Source organism: Sus scrofa, chromosome X (genome assembly GCF_000003025.6).
Source record: "Sus scrofa isolate TJ Tabasco breed Duroc chromosome X, Sscrofa11.1, whole genome shotgun sequence".
In the NCBI taxonomy this organism is placed as follows: domain Eukaryota; kingdom Metazoa; phylum Chordata; class Mammalia; order Artiodactyla; family Suidae; genus Sus; species Sus scrofa.
The window spans coordinates 106,750,479-106,772,118 of record NC_010461.5 but is presented as its reverse complement, the minus strand read 5'-3'; the positions used below and the strand labels follow the sequence as shown (position 1 = coordinate 106,772,118).

The following is a 21,640-nucleotide window of genomic DNA, read 5'->3' as shown; positions in this document are numbered from 1 at the left end:
GGAATTGCTAGGGAATATTTTCCATTTTTAAGTGCAAATATTTGGAGAAAATATTTACGTTGTAGTAAGATTGTGCTTGGTTGCAGTAAGTCATATAGCTATTATTGATTTTATAAATGTTAAGGCTCAAATGCAGAAATCTGCCTGTTATGCCTCAAATTCTAGGAATGGAATGGTTTGTGTCACTTCGATATCTGTCTCCATAACTTCTTAACAAGTCTGTGTCAACAGAAAACTTAGTAGCAAAGTAAAATTCTTAATACCCGATTGTCTCTCAACTTGTAAGCACAAAACACGCAAGCAAGATCCTTATATTCCCATGATAAAGGTAATATGTATGGGGTTTGGTGCGGGGGGTGGGTGGGTTGAAAAGAAACAGAAGAGAATTTTGTTTTCTACAGGTGGTTAGTGTGGTACATAGAGTGTATCAATCAGGACTATATTTTATACACAGATATCTGTTTCTCTTTTTTCACTGAACTTTATATTGGGAACATTTCTCTTTGTCATTGGTTATTTCTCAAAACCACAATTTTGCATGAGAGTCTATAATTTAGTTAACCATTCTGCCATTGTTGGGCATACAGGTTTTTAATTTTTGCTATTAGAAATCATTCTCTATTAAATATTTTCATTTCTTTAGCATAAATTCTTGGAAATGGAATATTTAGAATAATTGGATCAAAGGATATGAACTTTTTCAAGACCTTGATAGATAGAAACTACCAAAATTTTCTTGTAAAAAAGTTGTACCAGAATTTAACCTCCAGGAGTTCCCTGGTGGCTCAGCAGGTTAAGGATCCAGTGCTGTCACTGCTGAGGCTTGGGTCTCTGTTGTGACAAGGATTCAATCCCTGGCTTGGGAACTTCTGCATGCTGCAGGGACAACAACCCCCCTCCCCAAAATATATATATATATATATAAAACCTATACTTTGCTAGCAATATTATCATTATTTTTTAATTTTAACTATTTAAAATTAATTTTACATTTCTAGAAAAATTACAAAAACAATCCAGAAAGTTCTCATATACCCTTTACCCAATAGATGCTAACTTTGATAGCTAGTAATAATTATCTTTATGTTTTATAGCTTATTAGTAATTGAATTATTAAGGTTATCTTTATAGTATTGACCTACAGTTAAATTTACCTTTATAAAACTTTATTAAACAAAATAATTACAACTTTACAGGATTTTACAAAAAATTCATCACAAGATGAATCGGATGATTCTTCAGATACACTGTTCGACTTGACCCAGGATACAATACCACTGTCCCAAGATGGATCAACAATTTATATAGAAGGTTTGGTTTAGTATTTTACAAATGTAATAAAAAGGGACCTGATGAATATACATATGCATTGAATTTCTATTTTGAAGCCCAGATCTTCATGTTACATTTTTCATATGTGATAAAATGGAAGCTAATCACTCCTCTATGCCTTTCTTGAGTGATTTTATATAAAATTGTATTTAATGGTAGAATACTTTTATTATATTCTTTGAGCGCCATCCACTGAAAAATCTTAATATAATTTCTGTGAGTCAGGGAAGTTCTCTGATAACCTAATGTTATGGGGTTTTTAAAAGTATTATTTGGAAGGCCATTAGCATGAGAAAAAAAGTACATGGTTATAGTTAATGTCTTAATAGACTAGAGTCTTTCTATCCAAATGAATGTTGTAGACATGATAGCTAAATGTGATTATAGAATAGTATTATAAAATAGCAGGACTGAAGAAATATTGATTTGCACATAGTAAGTACTCAGCCATTGAAGGAATGGTGAAAATTTCCTGTTAAAGAAGAATTACAATTCTTTGACTGAATACCATAACAAAGTTATTCACTAATCTGAAATAAATAAAATAGTATGCCATGAAGGAGGTTTTTTTAAGTGAGGTTGATTTACAGTGTTGTGCCAATTTCTGCTATATAGCAAAGTGACCCAGGTATACATAAATACATTCTTTTCCTCATATCTAGTCAAAGAATTGCCTATAATCAAAGTGATCACTGTTTCTGTATTAGCAAATTTGAGATAGTTCACTTAATGGAGAAAGGTACACAGAAATTTTTGTGAGTGTTTAAGTTGTTTACTAACAAATAAGTATATATTTACCAAATCAAAAAAGAAATGTATAGTAATAGTGTACCAAAAATATTTTCCCTTGATAATACTTGGTTTGGTATTTCCCTAATCTAGGTGTCACTTATCTAATTATTAAAATAGCTAAGAACCAAAATAAATGATAAAATATATGTCTGAAATTTGATTTTACAAAATACACAATGTTTATTCATAGAAAAAAATCTAAAATATTTTTTGTTTGTTTTTTTAGGGCTGCACCCACAGCATGTGGAGGCTCCCAGGCTAGGGGTCGAATCAGAGCTGCAGCTGCCAGCCACAGCCACAGCAACGCCTGATCAGAGCTGCATCTGTGACCTACACCACAGCTCACTACAACACCAGATACTTAACCCACTGAGCGAGGCCAGGGATCGAACCCACCTCCTCATGCATACTAGTCGGGTTCGTTACCCCTGAGCCACAATGGGAACTCCAAATCTAAATTCTTGAAGCTTCTGCTCTCTCTCTCTCTCTCTAAGGTGTTAAACTCTAGAGAGTGAAACTTTGCCCTGATGGTAAACAGGGTTATAGTTGATTAGGAAGATACAGGCTTGAGCCTCTGTTCTAAATATTTTTTTATAGCCTGTATTGTCACCTAACCTCTTTACACCTCAATTTTCTCATATTATTAAAATAGTTTTTTTTCACATGATGCATTTTTTTCTCCAGACCTGAAATCAGCCATTTAGCTATATAATTTTGATTCTTGCTCTCCTTATCTCAGGACTTTTTTGAGACTCCAATGAGATAAGTGAGAAGTGAAAAATGCATTAAAACTTTAAAGGACTTGACATTGTTAGAATGGTAATTATGAATGATAATATGTACTGTGTTCAGAAGCATAATTAGTGGATTCCTTTCAAGGATAATCATTGCCTCTTAGAAAAGTCTGGATCTGAACTTGATTTTGAAGAATGTGAATAGAATTTTTCTTTTTTTTTTTTTTCATGGCTACACCCATGGCATATGGAAGTTCCTGGGCTGGGGCTTGACTCCGAGCCACGCTGCAGCTGCAGCAGCCCCAGATCCTTTAACACACTGCTCCCATGGGGGTTTGGGATGGAAATGCTATAAAATTTGCTTGTGATGATCGTTGTACAACTATAAATGTAATAAAATTCATTGAGTAATACCAAAAAAAACACTGCACCCAGCCAGTGACTGGGGCAACCCGAGCCACTGCAGTCAGATTCTTAACTCACTATGCCACAGCGGGAACTCCAAGAATAGGATTTTTATTGGCACTGTTGAGGAGCGAACAGCACAAGCTAAAGGCAACAGGGGTAATAAGTTAAAGAATCAGAATTTAAAACGGTTGAGATCAGAGAGATTTTATTTAAATTGGAGATTTTTTCATTCTTTAAAAAATTATATATAAAACAGCCTACTAGATAACCAGTTGCCTAGTCCAAAATGCCAGCACTCATTTTTTGTTCAGTTAACCTAAGCATATGAGAGGAATGTTAGTCTGATTACACAGAAATCAGTCCCAAGTGCCTTCAGTATAGCTGTCAGTAATCATGCTTGAAGATGGAAAAAAAAAATCATTACTCTGTTATCTCAAAGGATGGAACACGGGTGTGACAGAGGAGCCCGCTAATGCAATTTTCTTATTTTCCTGGCATACGTCCATTCTGCTTCTCCTATTAATATACTGTTGGGAGCATTAAAATATGTGCAGTTTTAGAATCTTTATCACAAAGTACAGTTGCATCTTGTTTTCAAAAGGGACTTTTTCTGAGTTTGCTTATAGACTTTTTCTGAGTTTGGTAAATAGCCCCACCTCTCTTGCAAATGCCCTGAATTACATAATTCTTTAGCCTTTAAGGTGATGGTCTTCAGACTCAAAACTATTCTTAACATGAAATCTCTATTCAAACCAAATTTTATGTAAAAGTCTAATTTTTTAAAAAAGGTAAAAAGAATTTTTTCTTTGATATGCCCACTGAATTAAACTAAACCATTAGGCTCAGGGGAACGTAGTTTTGAAAGCCATCATACTAACTCCAAGTTTTCGTGTGAACGAGTGAGGTATTGTCATTCAAGATATTCAAGATTAGTTGTTTCTGGGAGTTCCCTTCGTGGCATAGTGGTTAACAAACCCCACTAGGATCCACGAAGATGTGGGTTTGATCCCTGACCTAGCTCATTGGTTTAAGGATCCAGCGTTGCTGTGAGCTGTGGTGTAGGTCACAGACATGGCTCAGATCCCGTGTTGCTTGTGGCTGTGGCGTAGGCCGGCAGCTACAGCTCGGATTAGACCCCTAGCCTGGGAACCTCCGTATGCCGTGGGTGGTGCCCTAAAAAGAAAAAAAAGTTGTTTCTACCTTGCACATTGGAATTAAACAGATAATTTAAACTATCCATCAGGTTGTTAAGTGGAAAAAGAACCAACTCAGTTTTCCATTAAATATTTTAAGATATTTTTTAGTATCTTATGCAGTTTCTATATTTCTTTATTTGAAAGCATCTTGAGAATTTTCTTGCTTAAAAAGTTTATTTCATGAATTGTTTAAGTCGTGTAGTCCATAATAGCTGGTTTATGCAATTTATTTCTACCTATAGATCATATAAAGTTTAGTCATTCTTTATTGCCACTTGTATGATATAATAATTCAATTATATTACCTTTAATTTATCTCCAAAGTATTTTTCCTTAATTTTAAATGTAAGGCCATTTTAATAGCATTTGTAAGCAGTATTCTGTACTAAAGCAATTTCAAATATCTTTCCCACTATTTTAATCATTGTAGGTCTAGATGAAACTCTGCCTATAATAAAACGTTCTTCTATTTCTAAAGTAAACAGTGTTAATCCAAAAAAGCCAAAGACCGGCGAAAGTGTTTCTGAAATAAAACCTTGTTCTTCATTGTCTTTAATTAACTTTCCTTCAGTGACATCCTCCCATGTTATGCTGTCAAAAGGTAAATATGAATCTGGTCTATAAAAAAGAAATTGTATTATTTATACATGAATTTCAGAAATTGTGATTAATTTTAAAACTGTTATTACTGCTTGTGTTTAAGGTTTAAAAAAGAAGAATTTGAGTCATAAAAGTCCTTAATTTATTTTAGGTACAAATGCCTCATCAACTCCCCCTAAAACTGGAACACCTTTTCTAAGATCTTGTCCAAAGTGCAATGTTCAGTTCAATCTTTTGGATCCTTTGAAATATCACATGAAGGTAAAACTTTCAAATTTTGATTTTTAAAAATATTCACAAATCTCTGAAAATACAATAAATGCTATTATGTCCAGATAGTTAGAGACGTCTTCTAAGTGCTATTTTTATGTAACTTAAGTAAACATTGACATTCATAATGATTATATGAGATTTTAAAATCCTTCCCAATCATTAAATTTTAAAAATCAAGTTTACATATACCATAGTATATGCATGTTATATTTTAACGTTTAATGAAATAACGTATTAATCATGATATTTTATTAACTAGGTTATGCCATTCTTCGAATTTCTTGTATAGTTGCTATAAGTTAATTCTATCATTATATTGGTATAAGAAACTCTTGAAATTAGGTTTTAGGTAATTTTCAAAGTACTAACAAAAATATTTTCAAATATTTTAGTAGATATTACAGTGTCCTGTGTGTCTGTGGAAAGATAGTCTGTAATTTTTTTTTTTTTTTTTTTTTTTTGTATACCTAGTGTAAATGGCAGGAAGGGGGAAAGGAGGCAAGAAAAAAGGCAATGTAAGAATATATGCAGGAAAAAGGGATGAGAAGAATGCAAAACAAAGAAAGCCATTTAGGAAATTTTAGTGCTATTTTGAAGATCAGCAATTTCTTCACTGAAATTCAGCATTTTACCAAAAAGAAAATGATTCTTGGAGTTCCCGTTGTGGCTCAGTGGTTAATGAACCCTACTAGTATCCATGAGGATGCGGGTTCAATCCCTGGCCTTGCTCAGTGGGTTAAGGATCTGGTGTTGCTGTGAGCTGTTGTGTAGGTCGCAGACGAGACTCCAGATCTGGTGTTGCTTTGGCTGTGACGTAGGCTGGCTCCTGCAGCTCTGATTCAACCCCTAGCCTGGGAACCTCCATGTGCCACGGGTGCGGCCCTAAAAAGACAAAAGAAAAAAAAAAGGATCCTCTTTATCTTGGGCAAAATTATATTTGATCTGTCACTATTTCCACCTCCCAGTGTGTGACTCCTAAGTGGTCTTTGGGCTTTGGTTTTAAAAGTAAGAAGTAACTTCTACAAGTGCTTTAAGGTCTCCTATTTATGTAATATTGTGTATACTTGATGTTCTTATATTTTGCATCATAGATGGAGAAAAGACTGAGCTTGTTAGTTATCTTTATTTAATTTGGGGGTAATATAGTCACATGATTCAAAAAGTATAAGAAAGTTACAGTGAAAAATCTCACCACTGTCTTCTGTTTGCCTGGTTCCCAATACAACTCACAAAGGAAATTCTTTTTATTAATTTGTTTTGTATTCTCTTTGACTTTCTGCATATAGAGGCACACATGAATGTTCTTATTTTCCATCTATTAATATACACAAATCATAGCATATTATATAGCCTTCTGCACCTGGACAAAGTGGCAAACATTCTCTAAAATGTAGCTTTTATTTATTGCTTGTGATTAAAACCATGAGAGACTATCTTTCCACATGAGCTGGCCCTTATTATAAACACGGAATCATTTTTTGGTATCTACTTTTTAAAAGAACTATAATCAAGGCTTATACTTTTTTCTCCTTCAGCGTTGTTGTCCAGACATGGCAAATGCATTTTTGGAAATGATTAAAGTAGAACTTTCAAGTACTGAAAATAAAAATAAGACTGGTGCAGAGAAAGGAAAATTGATTATGTTAGTTAGTGACTTTTACTATGGAAGACATGAAGGAGCTGCTGATGATGAACAGAAGACTTACACAACCTTTAAATGCTTCAGTTGCTTGAAAGTTCTTAAAAATAATATTAGGTATGTAAAAACTAATTTCTATTTATGTTTGAAAATTGGGATGCTACGGATGCAAGTATCGTATTTCTTTGTCTGTGCCATCCTAGATAAGCGATTTTAATTCTTTCTACTAAGAATAAAGACAGATTTTCATGTTGAAAAACTTTTGTCCTTTCTTGTATTTTTTAGGAGTTTGACACTTGGATTCATTTAGTTGTAGATCTTTCAGATAGCTTAAGAAAGGACAAAACTTATTTTAACCGAGGTAAAAACCACTTTTCTTTGTATTTGTCATTGAACTAGGAATTTCCATGAGATATTTTTATTTTTAGCTGCTTCTGAATCTTACTTTTCCTATCACAAAAACAACCTCTTTATCCAATTTGACCTCCTCCATATTTGTCTTATTTAATGCTCTAATTTTACCTTGCAGAGAAGGTGATTTTTTTTCACTTTCTTTAGAGAAGTACCAGTTCTATGAAATATATACTTTAATTTTATAATTCAACACAGTTTCTTTCTTTTTTTTTTTTTTTTTTTTTTTTTTTTGTCTTTTTAGGGCCACACTGAGGCATATGGAGCTTCCCAGGCTAGGGGTCGAATCACAGCTACAGCTGCCAGCCTACACCACAGCCACAGCAATTCGGGATCCAAGCTGCATCTGCAACCTATACCCCAGCTCATGGCGACGCCCAATCATTGACCCACTGAGCAAGGCCAGGTATCAGACCCTTGTCCTCATGGATACTAGTCAGATTCTTTTACACTGAGCCACGATGGGAACTCCATCAATACATTTTCAAGTAATGTTTTAATTCTCAATGGAATTTAAACATTTATACATGTATGCTTTAAATTTTAGGAGCTTGTACTTTTCAGTCATTGAGTTACATGACATATATCTATCATCCTAAGTGAGAAAGTAACAAAACAAAGTAACAAGATATATTAATTCTTATTTTTTAATTGGCTATATAGCCTGACATTGTTTTTCCAACACTGTATTATAGAAAAATTTCAAATAGTCAACAAAGTTGAAAAATTTTTACAGTGAACATCTTTGTATATTTACCGCCTCAATTCTACCATTAGCATTTTACTGTATATTTGCATTACCACATATCTATTCGTCCATAGACCCATCTGATCTTTTTATACTTTTCAGAGTAAATTGCAGACATCAGTGCACTTCCTTTAGGTGAGATATAAATGTATATATGTCTGTACCTGTATTGTGACACACACATGCATATAAACTTTTAAAAATATTTCCCCTTGGGGAGTTCCCATTGTGGCTCAGCGGGTTATGAACCCTACTAGTATCCATGAGGATGCAGGTTCGATCCCAGGCTTTGCTCAATAGGTTAAGGATCCGGTGTTGCCGTGAGCTGTGGTGTAGGTTGCATATGCGGCTCCAATCCTGTGTTGCCGTGGCTGTGGCGTGATGTAGGCTGGCAGCCGCAGCTCTGATTCAACCCCCTAGCATGGAAACTTCCATATGCTTCAGGTGTCACCCTAAAAAGCCAAAAAAAAAAAAAATTATTTACCCTTGAAAACCGTCATTTGTAACTAGCATTCTTAAACATTCTATAGGTAGGTCATTTCTAAGCCCAGCATTTATTTTATTGGTGAATTCTTGGGTCCAAAATGAAGTACATAGGAAAAACACTGAAATATACTGTAATATAAGCCTAAGACAAAAAAGAAAAAGCCTAAAACAATTATGAATGCTGCATTTATGTTAGCACTTACAGTTTTCAAAGATCTTTCACATACATTATTCACATGTTTTCACAATTCTTTACCTCCATTTATCAAGCCCTAGCAGTCATCAGTTGCTATTGGTCCCAGTAGCTTAACTGAAGAGAAATTATGCTTTGAGATGTATCACTGAAACAGTGTCACTACAGAACTCTGTGACCTCCTTCCATATTATCATTCTTATAGTACAGTACATCAGAAAATAATGTCAGTAAATTTGGTAAAATGCATAGAAAAGTGGTTCACTGGTTAAGTTCCTTGTTAAATAATATGCATATGATATTAGAAGTTCTTTCAGCATTAGCTTTTTTACTTTTCTTTAAGATTATCCCATTTAATATTAAATTTGAAATTTTCTTTTTTTTTTCTTTTCAAAAGACTAGCTGGCTGCAGATTTCTAGATTGTCAGAATATCTGGAAATTTTAAAATAACCATATTTTGTAATAGCTGGGAATGGAATTTTGTGGCATTTTTAACATACTATTTAGTAACTGAAACCAAAACAGTAAACACTGAATAACCAAAGACATTATCTGTGTTAACATCTTACCTTAATGGTAAAAACTAGGATGGCAAATTGATGGTTTTAAGGGATGGTTGCAGCTAATAGCTCAAGATTTCTCCTCTCTGCCCTGTCAACATATTCTAGGATTTTTTTCCTATATTGAGTGTCACCAAAACCAGCTAGGGCTATTTTATTCTATAAATAGCTTTTTGAGGGATTTTCTTTTTTTCACATCGCTGTCTACTGATTTGAGAAGTCTGAGCTGCTGATGGAGGCAGGGTAATAATTGAGTGATAGTTTTTTGATTAACAGATTATTTTATACAAATAGATTTTACTAAAGTTGTAAACTGAAAGGTTAATGGCTCATGACCTTTATATGTAAATATTTAGGCAAGACTAGGATTTTTAAATATATTTTAATAGAGATGATGTTAAAATGAAAGGAAGAAAAAAGATATTTCAAAGTATACCATAAGCAGTTTGAAAGAGAAGTGGCGTTTTGGAGGTGTATAGAGATAAATGTTAAAACCTCCATAATGATCACTGTCTAGGTTGCTGACATTATTATTTCATTTCAAGATTATTTCCTTTAGGGACTCACAGTGAATAGCTCTTTATATTTGACCCAGACTTAAAATTGTTATTTCAATCAAATCAGTTTACGTTGAAATTCAGTAAAAGAGTTCAGTAAGCCCTTTGAAATAGATATGCCTGTCTATATTGTACTCTCTGCCATTGAAGGTCATAGTTCCTTCTCCTAAGAAGCCTTTTAGGGAATCTGACATAGCAGCATGTAGAACTAAAAATGGACAGTGCTACAAAGGGCAGAGTCTGCTAGTTAAAATGAACCATTTGTGCTAACAGTAAACCCATATCATAAACAAACAATTCTTGTAATTATAGGTATTAAAATTTCTATTACATGCATTTAGAACTAAGACACAAATAAAAATACTAAACATTTGTCTTTTAAGCAGCTGAAAGCTATTGTATACCTTAAAGGCCGTCAAAAGATTTCTCTCATGATTCTGTAGCTGCTTTTAGTGGTAGAGTTTCCCTCCTTTGAGTATTTTATCTTATAATATAAATAGTGTCTCATGTATGGAAAATTTGCCTCCTGCTTTTCTTTACAAAAAAATCTTAATCTGAAACAATGGTGAAAAAGCAAATTCATGGTATTTCATAGTAATTACATTAATGGATTATTTTAAAACAAAGGTGCGAAGAAAAATGTTTACCGATCCACTTAATGAAAGTGACTATTTGAAGTACATACTTTTCTAGAGGACTTTTTGGCTTTGGAAGTGTTATTTTAAGTAATACACTGCATCTTTAACATTCAGGTTCAGATACTGCTTTGTGAGATTTGCCTTTGGTTATAAATTTAAATGTTTGCACCTGTTGACAATGATTTATAGATTTATGAATCACATGAAACATCATTTGGAACTTGAGAAGCAGAACAGTGAGAGCTGGGAAAGCCACACCACCTGCCAGCACTGCTATCGTCAGTATCCCACACCATTCCAGCTGCAGTGTCACATTGAGAGTACACACACTCCCCATGAGTTTTCTAGTAAGTCACAATTTTATTAAAGTCCTGAACATTAATGATTTTGGTTGTCTAAACTAGGAGGAATCCTTAAGAATTCTGATGGGATAATAAGAACCAGAAATAGACTTTGTATTTAGGGGGCAAAGTTGAAAAACATTTTAACTTGTTATAAACTTCAGTAAAATCACTTACTAAAATTGAAGTCCCTCTTGTAAATTGAAACTTCCTTGGCATATAACTCATGCACTGTATGTAGAGGTCAGATTAGAAAATTCAGATTCCCTGATTTGCAAATATGAAATCAGTGGCCTGAGTTTACACTCTAATAAGAAAAGTAACTACAGTGGTAGTTAAAATTATGGAGTCTGGAGCTAGACAGCTTGAATTCAAATCCCAGCTCTGCCTCTTAATACAGCTTTAAGATGTCAGGCAAGTTACTTAATCTGTGCCTCAGCTTCCTCATCTGAAAAATGGGGATTAGATAAGCAGCACCACTCTCAGTGATGGTATGAGAATGAAACAAGCCAAGGTACGTGAAGTCCTTAGAACAGTGTTACAAAGTTAACAACTATAGAATTGTTGGATTTACCATCACCACTACTATTATTATACTTGTTGCTATTGTTATGGATGTACCAACTGAATCTGATTTATATACATCCTTAAAGTGGCATAATGTGTTTTTTTTTTCCACTTTCAGCTATTTGTAAAATCTGTGAATTATCATTTGAAACAGAACATACTCTGTTACAACATATGAAGGATACTCATAAACCCGGTGAAATGCCATATATTTGCCAGGTACCCACATTTTATCATGTATTTAAGTGTTTGTTTAATTTTCATGAGCCATAAAATACTTTATTCTTTTGATTTTTTTTTTTACCATTTAAATAAAAATGAGTTACTAAAATGAAGACCTTGTTCCATATGGAAACTCCATTGGTTTTAACTCATGTATATGGGGGTGTTGGGTTGGATTGGACCTGTGGGTCACAGTTTGCTGACCCCTGTACTAGACAAACAAAAATCCATGCTGGAGAAAGACAGATATATGGACTTTCTTACCATGAAGGGAAGCATATAGATGTGCCAGAGAAATAGGAAAAACTGTTATGGGGAACTCAACTAAAGGCTTTGGGGGCCAGTATTTTTCCAGAATTTGAAGTGGTTCCCAGTAAGATAGGAAGATAAAGATAAATTGTCTCTGTTATAGCCTGGATGCTATTTAAAATCCAAAGAAGAGACTACTCCATGTTATGTGGCAGGAAAAACTTCATAGGTCAAGAGGTGCCAGAGTCTGAAAATTCAAGTCAAGATGGGAGACAGTAGATCTGAAAAGAGAATCTGCTTATGTTTATGAATATATCCCTAAACTTTGAAAGACAGCTTTTCTATTTCAAAGATTGTCTTTATTACTTGCAGTAACAGGATTCTTGGTTATATGGGCAGCAGAGCTGAATTAGTAGTACATAATATTACTCTGAACATATGATTTATCATTGTTACATTGATACGATTACATATCAATTATAAATTTTCAAGTTAAATCAAATCTTCTTTATATTTCTAGGTTTGCCAGTTTAGATCATCAACATTTTCTGATGTAGAAACTCATTTTAGAGCATCCCATGAAAATACTAAGAACTTGCTATGTCCATTTTGCCTCAAAGTTAGTAGAATGGCAACCCCCTACATGAATCATTACATGAAGCATCAGGTGAGATTTTTTTTTTAGCAGTTCTTATTTGTTCATTTTGTCTTATATATATACATAAAATTTAGGACATCGGTTAGATTTGTTCTAGAAGGAAAGCAAAGTTGTTCCAAAGGACACAATTTACAATTTATGCTGAAATACTTGTGAAACATCCACATCTTTTCCTTGTCTGCTTTCTGGTGATGATGAGACTCATGAATAGTGAAAATTCTGAAAGATTAGTAGAAATAAGATGATTAGGAGTTCCCGTCGTGGTGCAGTGGTTAATGAATCCGACTAGGAACCATGAGGTTGCGGGTTCGGTCCCTGCCCTTGCTCAGTGGGTTAACAATCCGGCGTTGCCGTGAGCTGTGGTGTAGGTTGCAGATGCAGCTCGGATCCCGCATTGCTGTGGCTCTGGTGTAGGCCGGCGGCTACAGCTCCGATTGGACCCCTAGCCTGGGAACTTCCATATGCGGCCGGAGCGGCCCAAGAAATAGCAAAAAGACAAAAAAAAAAAAAAAAAAAAAAAGAAATAAGATGATTAGAGTGGAGGGGAACAGGAAAGATGAGTGGAATGTTTACATTGGATATTTTAAGGGTCTAGGAGTGGTTGAGAATGAGAGTGATTTTAAAGGTAGTCAAGAGCAGGGAAAAGGATAAATTTGAACTGAGGAAGATAAGATCAAGGATTCAGTCTCCTGTTTTCCTCTTTCTCTTCAAACTTTGTTTCCACTTCCTAGCCCACTTTTTATCATGAGAAGACATGTGATTGTCATCAGTGACCCAGGATGGTCTCTTGTAGCAGCCAGTGACAAAGGGAACAGAAATGACACTTATTTCTAAATATGTGAACTATGCCAGAGAACTGTATTTAGATTATCCAGGTTATTTCCTGGATGACTTTTGCCAGTTCTACTATATAATTTCTGAGATATGGGTATTAATGCTTACACCTTTCCCTTGAATTTTTATTTTATGCTTTCTGGTTCTTTTCCTGACACAATTAGACCATCTTATTTGGGCTGAAAATTTTGATAGAACAGTGAGCCTATTCTTAAGTGTTTGAAAGAGCTGTCGCACCTTAGTCAAAATCAGAGGTCAAAGAATTTACTGAATCCGATTATGTACTCAAGCTTTGTCTCCTCATTAATCAGTTTGTTACATTTTGTTATTATTGAACACATTATCATGGTCAGTTTATTCAGCACTTGTGCTAACATTGCTTTCAGTTCCAGTCATTTTTTTTTTTTTGCCTTTTGTCTTTTTTAGGGGTGCACCCGCAGCATATGGAGGTTCCCAGGCTAGGGGTCGAATCAGAGCTACAGCTGCTGGCCTACGCCACAACCACAGCAATGCAGGATCTGAGCTACATCTGCTACCTACACCACAGCTCACGGCAACACTGGGTCCTTAACCCACTGCTGGAGGCCAGGGATCGAACCCTCGTGGATACTAGCTGGGTTTTTTAACCACTGAGCCACGACAGGAACAACCTAGTCACTGTATAATCATGAAATCAACTTAAAGTTTTTAATTGGAAAAAAATCATAAAAATAGAATGTCCAAATACATTCAGGATCACCTATGTTATGGCAGCATGCCTTTTTTTTTCTTTAATTCTAGTGTGCCACATCACAGTTAAGAACCTCTGGCAACAGATCTGTTCCATCAGATGTCAAGTTGTTCTACTCTAAAATAGTTCCTAAAATAGTTCCTGGAAAAAGAAATTCAGTAAACTGCTGGACTTACAAAATGAATGGTTTTTTTCTTTACTTTTTTTTCAAATAGGACTTTTCACAGCCTTTAACATGCTCAAAATGCTTTAAAGATCATAAATCTCCAAGCAAGGGATATTGTTTTTTTTTTTTTTTTTATTTTCCCACTGTACAGCAAGGGGGTCAGGTCATCCTTAGATGTATACATTGCAGTTACAGTTTTTTCCCCCACCCTTTCTTCTGTTGCGACATGAGTATCTAGACATAGTTCTCAATGCTATTCAGCAGGATCTCCTTATAAATCTATTCTAGGTTGTGTCTGATAAGCCCAAGCTCCCGATCCCTCCCACTCCCTCCCCCTCCCATCAGGCAACCACAAGTCTCTTCTCCAAGTCCATGATTTTCTTTTCTGAGGAGATGTTCATTTGTGCTGGATGTTAGATTCCAGTTATAAGTGATATCATATGGTATTTGTCTTTGTCTTTCTGGCTCATTTCACTCAGTATGAGATTCTCTAGTTCCATCCATGTTACTGCAAATGGCATGATGTCATCCTTTTTTATGGCTGAGTAGTATTCCATTGTGTATATATACCACATCTTCCGAATCCAATCATCTGTCGATGGACATTTGGATTGTTTCCATGTCCTGGCTATTGTGAATAGGGCTGCAATGAACATGCGGGTGCATGTGTCTCTTTTAAGTAGAGTTTTGTCCGGATAGATGCCCAAGAGTGGGATTGCGGGGTCATATGGAAGTTCTATGGATAGATTTCTGAGGTATTTCCAAACTGTCCTCCATAGTGGCTGTACCAGTTTACATTCCCACCAGCAGTGCAGGAGGGTTCCCTTTTCTCCACAGCCCCTCCAGCACTTGTTATTTGTGGATTTATTAATGATGGCCATTCTGACTGGTGTGAGGTGGTATCTCATGGTAGTTTTGATTCAAGCAAGGGATATTGTATATATTTTTCTCAAACTTATCTGACCGTTGAATCCTTTATTTGCATAATACACATTAACTTTTCTTGAGGAATAGAGTTTGTGAAATAGAGTTTGTATCTTGGTGCTCCGTAGTTCATCTTTTGACCTTTGATTTTGAAAGAAAGAATGAGATATAAAGCAATAGCTCTGACTATTTTATTGTGAAGTTTTAAATATAATTCTTTCTCTTGTGCTTTACTAAGCTCCAGAGTGAGGTGTAGATGTGGAGGGAGTAATATATGTTTAGAAAGGTAAGAAAGAGACAAATGGGCCTCCTATGTGGATTATGTCTCCTAAGTGGTTCACCTGACCTGTAGTCAATCCTCATATGCTGTTGTATGTCTTAACTTGCCACATATACAGGAAAGCATTAACCCAGCAGGTCTGTGTTGTTCCAATCATGCACATTTTAGAAGGGTATACTTGCATATTTGGCCCTTGGCTAACTCATGGAAACTGAGCCTTTATTATTAACTGATGAGTGTTTTACATGTCTGGAACCCTGGGCCCTGTTGTACCAACTTTTCTAGATTATTTGTGCAAAAATATGATTATGGTAAACTGCTCTTCTCCTGGAAGTCTGAAGATTTGGTGACTGAACCCCATAAAAAACCTGGGCTCTTAGACTCAAGAAAACGTCCTTGGGAGGGGGGAACACTTCATATATGTTGCTGCAGTTAGTTGCTGGGGGGCGGTTGATGAGCACGTCCTACGCAACTCCATTGAGAGAGGGCACTTAGAAACCCATGCCGGTATCCTAGACTTCACCCAGTGCACTTTTTTCCTTTATTAATCCTGTTCTGTATCCTGTCACTGTAGTAAATCATAGCTGTGAGTATAACAACTTTTAAGCCCTTTAAGCCCTTTTACTGAATCACCAAACTGGGAAGTAGTCTTGGGACTACTGATACATCCTGGGTGCCCATTTTTTTGTTAATTTCGGAGTACCTAAGAGGTAGGCAGTCAGCAGTCAATAGAGGAAAGAATCTATTAATAAGAAGGATCATCAGGCATCCTTCAGAGTACTGGTAATTTGTACAATTGTTCACGAAAGACTCAAAATCATAGCTGAGCAGGATTATAAGCTTGTAATTGAGGTGATATTAATATAATTTTAGACAATAAGAATTATTGAATCTATGCATCATTTTATTCTTTTTGAAGGCTTTGGTTGTAACCTTTTACAAAAAAATATGTATTGAGTGACTAGAACTAACAGTACAGGAGTTCCTGTCGTGGCGCAGTGGTTAACGAATCCGACTGGGAACCATGAAGTTGTGGGTTTGATCCCTGCCCTTGCTCAGTGGGTTGACGATCCGGCGTTGCCGTGAGCTGTGGTGTAGGTTGCAGACGCGGCTCGGATCCTGCGTTGCTGTGGCTCTGGCGTAGGCCAGTGGCTACAGCTCCGATTCGACCCCTAGCCTGGGAACCTCCATATGCCAAGGGAGCGGTCCAAGAAATGGCAAAAAGACAAAAAAGAAAAAAGAAGAAGAAGAAGAAGAACTAACAGTACATTTCGTATAACTTTTAAGAAAGGATAAAGGATTTCAGATGTGTTAAATAGCCTCATTAGTTCTTTATAGTAATAACAAGCTGTTGACATATACTAGTCACTTGCTGTATGACAGTCACTAGTGCTTTTACTTGCGTTATCTTGTTTAATCCTCACAGCCACTCTACAAATCAGATATGTGATCATTTCTATTTCATGGATGAGGAAATAAAGCTTTATAGAGAGTAAGGTGTCCAGTGTCACATTCTCTAATAATTGGCAGAGCCAAAAATTGACCTAGAGCCCAAGCTTTTACCAGTCATTCTTCACTGACATTAGGTCTAAAGGCAGATATTACAGATAGTCAGAATTAGCCCTGAAAACCCTCAAGTCACTCAAACATATAGTATCTTTGTCAAAAAGTTCAACACAATTTTTCCTCTATCCTTGGACTAGATCACCACTTTGGGGGGTTGAACATCATGTTATTTTTAAAATGTACTGTATTACCATCATTCTTAGCACGTCACAAGCGTACATGTATAAGAGAGATAAGAAAGACTTGAGGCCAACTAAAGGAATAGTAGGTTAATGTCTCCCATCTCAGGGCTCTGGGCAAATGCTCACTGAATGGAATAGCAGATATTCTGAACTAGTTTTATTGTGCCTGCTTCTCATGTGCACACTCAGTCTCCTGCTGTCTGCCTAACTGATTATTTAACAAATATTTATTTAGTGCCTGATATATGCCAAGGACCATTTTACGAAGTAAAGGAAATACAGTTTGTGCCCTCTGGCATTTGCATTATGATAGAGAAAGAGAGAGAGAGAGGAGGGAGGGAGGGAATGAGAATGAGTATTATGTCTGAAAGTATTTGCATGCTAGCTGGTGATAAGTACCTTAGGAAGGAAACACAGGATAGGGAGTGCCAGGGCTTAGGAGGTGAAAGAGTAGTTTCTTTTTTTTTTCATGTGGGATAGTAAAAGAAGCCTCTCCAAAGGAAATAAGAGAGTAAGTCTTGTGAATATCTGGGAGTGAATGTTCCAGGCAGAAGAAACAGCAAATAGGCAGTGAGGTGAGTGTATATCTAGATGTTCAAGGAGCAGCAATGAGGCTGGTGAGGCTGGAGTACGATAAACTAGTGGTAGGAAATGAGGTTGTAGCGATAGGTTGCGAGGTAGATAGTATAAGGCCTTGTAAGCCAGAGTCAGGATTTCAGAGGGTTATGAGAAGCCATTGGTGTGTTTAAGCATGTGAGAGATCATTTCTGGCAGCTATGGAGAGAATAGACTGTTGGGAGGAAAGAATGGAAACACGGAGAAGGTAGAAGGCTATTGTGAGAGTCCAGGTAAGTGGCTTGGACTGATACGGTGACACTGGTTGGAGGTGATAAAAAGCGGAAAGATTATGTTTTTGAAGGTAGAGCTGAAAATTTTTATCAGTGGAGTGGGCGTGGGGTGTGAGAGAGTGACCAAGTTCTTTTATCCTGAGCAGCTGTAAGAATGGTGTTGCCATATACTGAGATATTTGGGAAGACTAGGGAAAAGAATAGATTTTTTTTTCTTTCAGAGTGGATGAGGGGAAAATCTAGAGTTTGATTTGTCCATGTTGATTTGAAATGCATGTTAGAGATCACGTAGTAATGTTGAGTAGGCAGTTGGATGAATGCTATTTAAAATTAAGAAACTAGAGTTCCCTGGTGGCCTAGCAGGTTAAAGATCCAGCATCGTCACTGCTGTGGCATGGGTTTGATCCCTGGCCCAGGAACTTTTGCATGCTGCAAGCACAGCCAAAATAAGTAAATAAAAGTTAAGTAATTAATGAAAAAAATAAAATCATGAATCTGGATGAGATTTAGGTAGAGGTAGAGAAAAAGATTTCTAGAAACTATATTGGGGAGCTTTCTGTCACATTATCTTGCTATCTGCTTCTTAATTGAGGTTTTTTTCCCCCTTTTCCCTCTCTTGAGTACATGCAGGTGAATCTTGATCTGTTTGTGTTGCCTATACCTATGATTTGATCCAAAGCACCATACTTCTAAAAAAATCTTAAGATGAAAGTAGTTATACAAATACATTATATTTATATATTGCTTTGAACGTTGTAAAGAATTTTTACTTATCAAATGCCTACTGCGCACCAGTAATGTCCAGGTGCTTTTGTATGTTTCCTCATTTGATCATTTGTTTTTTAAATGGAGAAAATTATGAACCTGTGGAGGTACAGCTTTGGAAGAAGCATTCTTTTGTATTTGTATGTTGTCCCAAATCTACATATAAATATGAAATAACATCTTTTAATTGATGAGAGCATATACATAAAGATTGCAACTACTAATATGTAGTAGAACACTAGCTATGAGCAAGTGACTTAGATCTCTCTTGAGTCCTGTTTCCTATTGGTAAAATATTAATAGGACCAGGTTTGAGAAGGAACATAGTCAAGGGGCTCTTAAATAGTGAATTGGGATCAGTTGTTCTGATTTATGCTTCTATAATCATGCTGTCCAATAGCATAGTTGCTAGCCACATGTGTCTATTTAAATTAAAATTAAATAATACTTAAAAATCAATTTCTCTGTTGCACTTGCCACATTTCAAGTGCTCAGTAACCACATGTGGCATATTGGACGGTGTGGCTATAGAACATTATCATCACTGTTTAACATTCTCTTGAATGGGGAGTTCCCCAGGTGGTATAGTGGTTAAAACTCAGTGCTTACATTGCTGTGCCCTGGGTTCAATTCCCATGTGGGAACTGAGATCCCACATCATGCCACTGCATGCCACAGTCAATAAATTAATTAATTAAATAAAGGAAACTTTTTAAAAAGTCTGTCAAACAAAGCACTGCTATATACAACCATTTCTGTAACATAATTTTTTCTTGGGAGTGTCTGGTTAAATTTGTTTGGTTTTAGAAAGTTCAGTTTATTTTACCAACCTGTGAAACAAATGGAAATAACAAAAATTTTAAAAGAATTTGGGAGTTCCCATCATGGCTCAGCGGAAACAAATCTGACTAGTATCCATGAGGATGCAGATTCGATCCCTGGCCTCGCTCAGTGGTTTAAGGATCCAGCATTGTTGTGTGCTGTAGTGTCGGTTGCAGTCGTGGCTCATATCCTCAGTTGCTGTTGCTGTGTTGTAGGCCAGCAGCTACAGCTCCAATTTGACTCCTAGCCTGGGAACTTCCATATGCTGCAAGTGTGGCCCTAAAAAGCAAAAAAAAAAAAAAAAAAAAAAAAAAAAAAAAAAGAAAAAGAAAAAGAAAAAAAAGAATTTGATTTTTCCAAGGATAAAAATATAGTATAGCTCATTTTTACAGTATTATGTGCTTGAATAGTTTATACCTCAAATTTATAATTAAATAAACTTTCACACTACAAGTGGTTTAGGACTTGTCCCATTGGAATCAAATTGGTGTAATTCTCGTATTGATTGCTTGCAGGATAACAAATATTTTTGAAACCCAAATACTAATATAAGAAGTACTTATAAAAAATAAATAAAAAATAAAATATTTTGGTATTTTTTATGATAGGATGTGGCAAAATTCTGGTTTTAAAATTCTTTAGCTAGGAGTTCCCACTGTGACACAGTGGGTTAATGATCCAGCTTTGTCTCTGTGGCAGCGCAGGTTCATTCCCTGGCCCAGTGCAGTGGGTTAAGGATCCAGCATTGCTGCAGCTGCAGCTCGGATTTGATCCCTGACCTGGGAACTTCCATATTCCACGGATGTAGGTAGCCATTAAAAAAAAATTCTTTAGCTATTAAAATTAAGAGCAGTTTCAGGTCCTGGAATTAGTGGTGGTAGAAATTATTGTTTTTAATATTATTTATTATAATATTTTTGTAAACAGAAAAAAGGAGTTCATCGTTGTACAAAGTGCAGACTACAATTTTTAACCTGCAAGGAGAAAATGGATCACAAGACCCAGCATCGGACATTTATAAAGCCTAAAGAGCTAGAAGGATTGCCTCCTGGTACAAAAGTGAGTTTTAAATATGTTTTATTTTAATACTGTATGATAATAGAAATTAGACCTCTGCCTGGTTTTATCTTTTCAATATAATATTAAAAATTGACTTCTGGTTGTCATTAAAATTTTGATTTTAGGAGTTCCTGTTGTGGCGCAGTGGAAACGAATCTGAGTAGTATCCATGAGGATGCGGGTTCAATCCCTGACCTTGCTCATTTGTTCCGGGATCCAGTGTTGCTGTGAGCTGTGGTGTAGGTCAGACTCGGCTTGGATCCTGCATTGCTATGGGTGGTGTAGGCCAGCAGCTGCAGCTCTGATTTGACCCCGTAGCCTGGGAACTTAGATATACCAAGGGTGTGGCCCTAAAAAGAAAAAAAAAGATTTTAGTTTTTATCATTCTTATGCTTGGAAAGAAAATTTTCTATCCATGGTTTTTTGAGTTGATTTAAATGTGCTATATTGGAGCATATTCCTTCGTAGTGAGTGCAACTAGATTAACTGGGGACTGAGTCAACATTGTTTCAGTATTCTTTTATTCTATTTTTGAGCTTTTCCAGTTGGCAGTATATGTGTCTGCTTCAGCTGCTAGACTATAAAGTCAGGAATCATATTTAATTTATCTTTGTGTCCCCAACATCTTTCATAATGCCTCGAATGCCTTAGTTTGTTCAAGTTGGTTTTACTGAGTCTACTCAGAGAAGCAAGTTCTCCTGATTAGCATTGCTGTGTTAAGTGAGCAAACACGTCTGACTACAAATTTCATTTTCCCTATTTGCCTTATGTACATTTATTTTCTCTGACTTATTTATGTGAAGTCAGCCTTTGACTATTTACTCCAATGGAGGGATGTATAATCCAAAGTGAAATAATT

The 21,640-nt window shown here is 35.9% G+C and overlaps 1 protein-coding gene across 7 annotated transcripts in view; it reads left to right on the top strand.

Annotated features, from left to right (window-relative positions):
• Positions 1–21,640, top strand: part of ZNF280C (zinc finger protein 280C) — a 60,661-nt gene that overhangs the window by 23,671 nt on the left and 15,350 nt on the right. For 4 of the 7 annotated variants that reach the window (XM_003135372.4, XM_021079648.1, XM_005673904.3 and 1 more), the window contains 8 exons: positions 1,197–1,311; positions 4,893–5,063; positions 5,214–5,323; positions 6,871–7,091; positions 10,758–10,915; positions 11,595–11,695; positions 12,468–12,614; positions 20,650–20,781. In XM_003135372.4, coding sequence (XP_003135420.1) covers positions 1,197–1,311; positions 4,893–5,063; positions 5,214–5,323; positions 6,871–7,091; positions 10,758–10,915; positions 11,595–11,695; positions 12,468–12,614; positions 20,650–20,781 — 1,155 coding nt within the window. Of the gene's footprint in view, positions 1–165; positions 329–1,196; positions 1,312–4,892; positions 5,064–5,213; positions 5,324–6,870; positions 7,092–10,757; positions 10,916–11,594; positions 11,696–12,467; positions 12,615–20,649; positions 20,782–21,640 lie in introns of all 7 variants that reach the window. The other 3 variants (XM_021079649.1, XM_013986418.2, XM_013986419.2) reach the window with 2 other exon arrangements.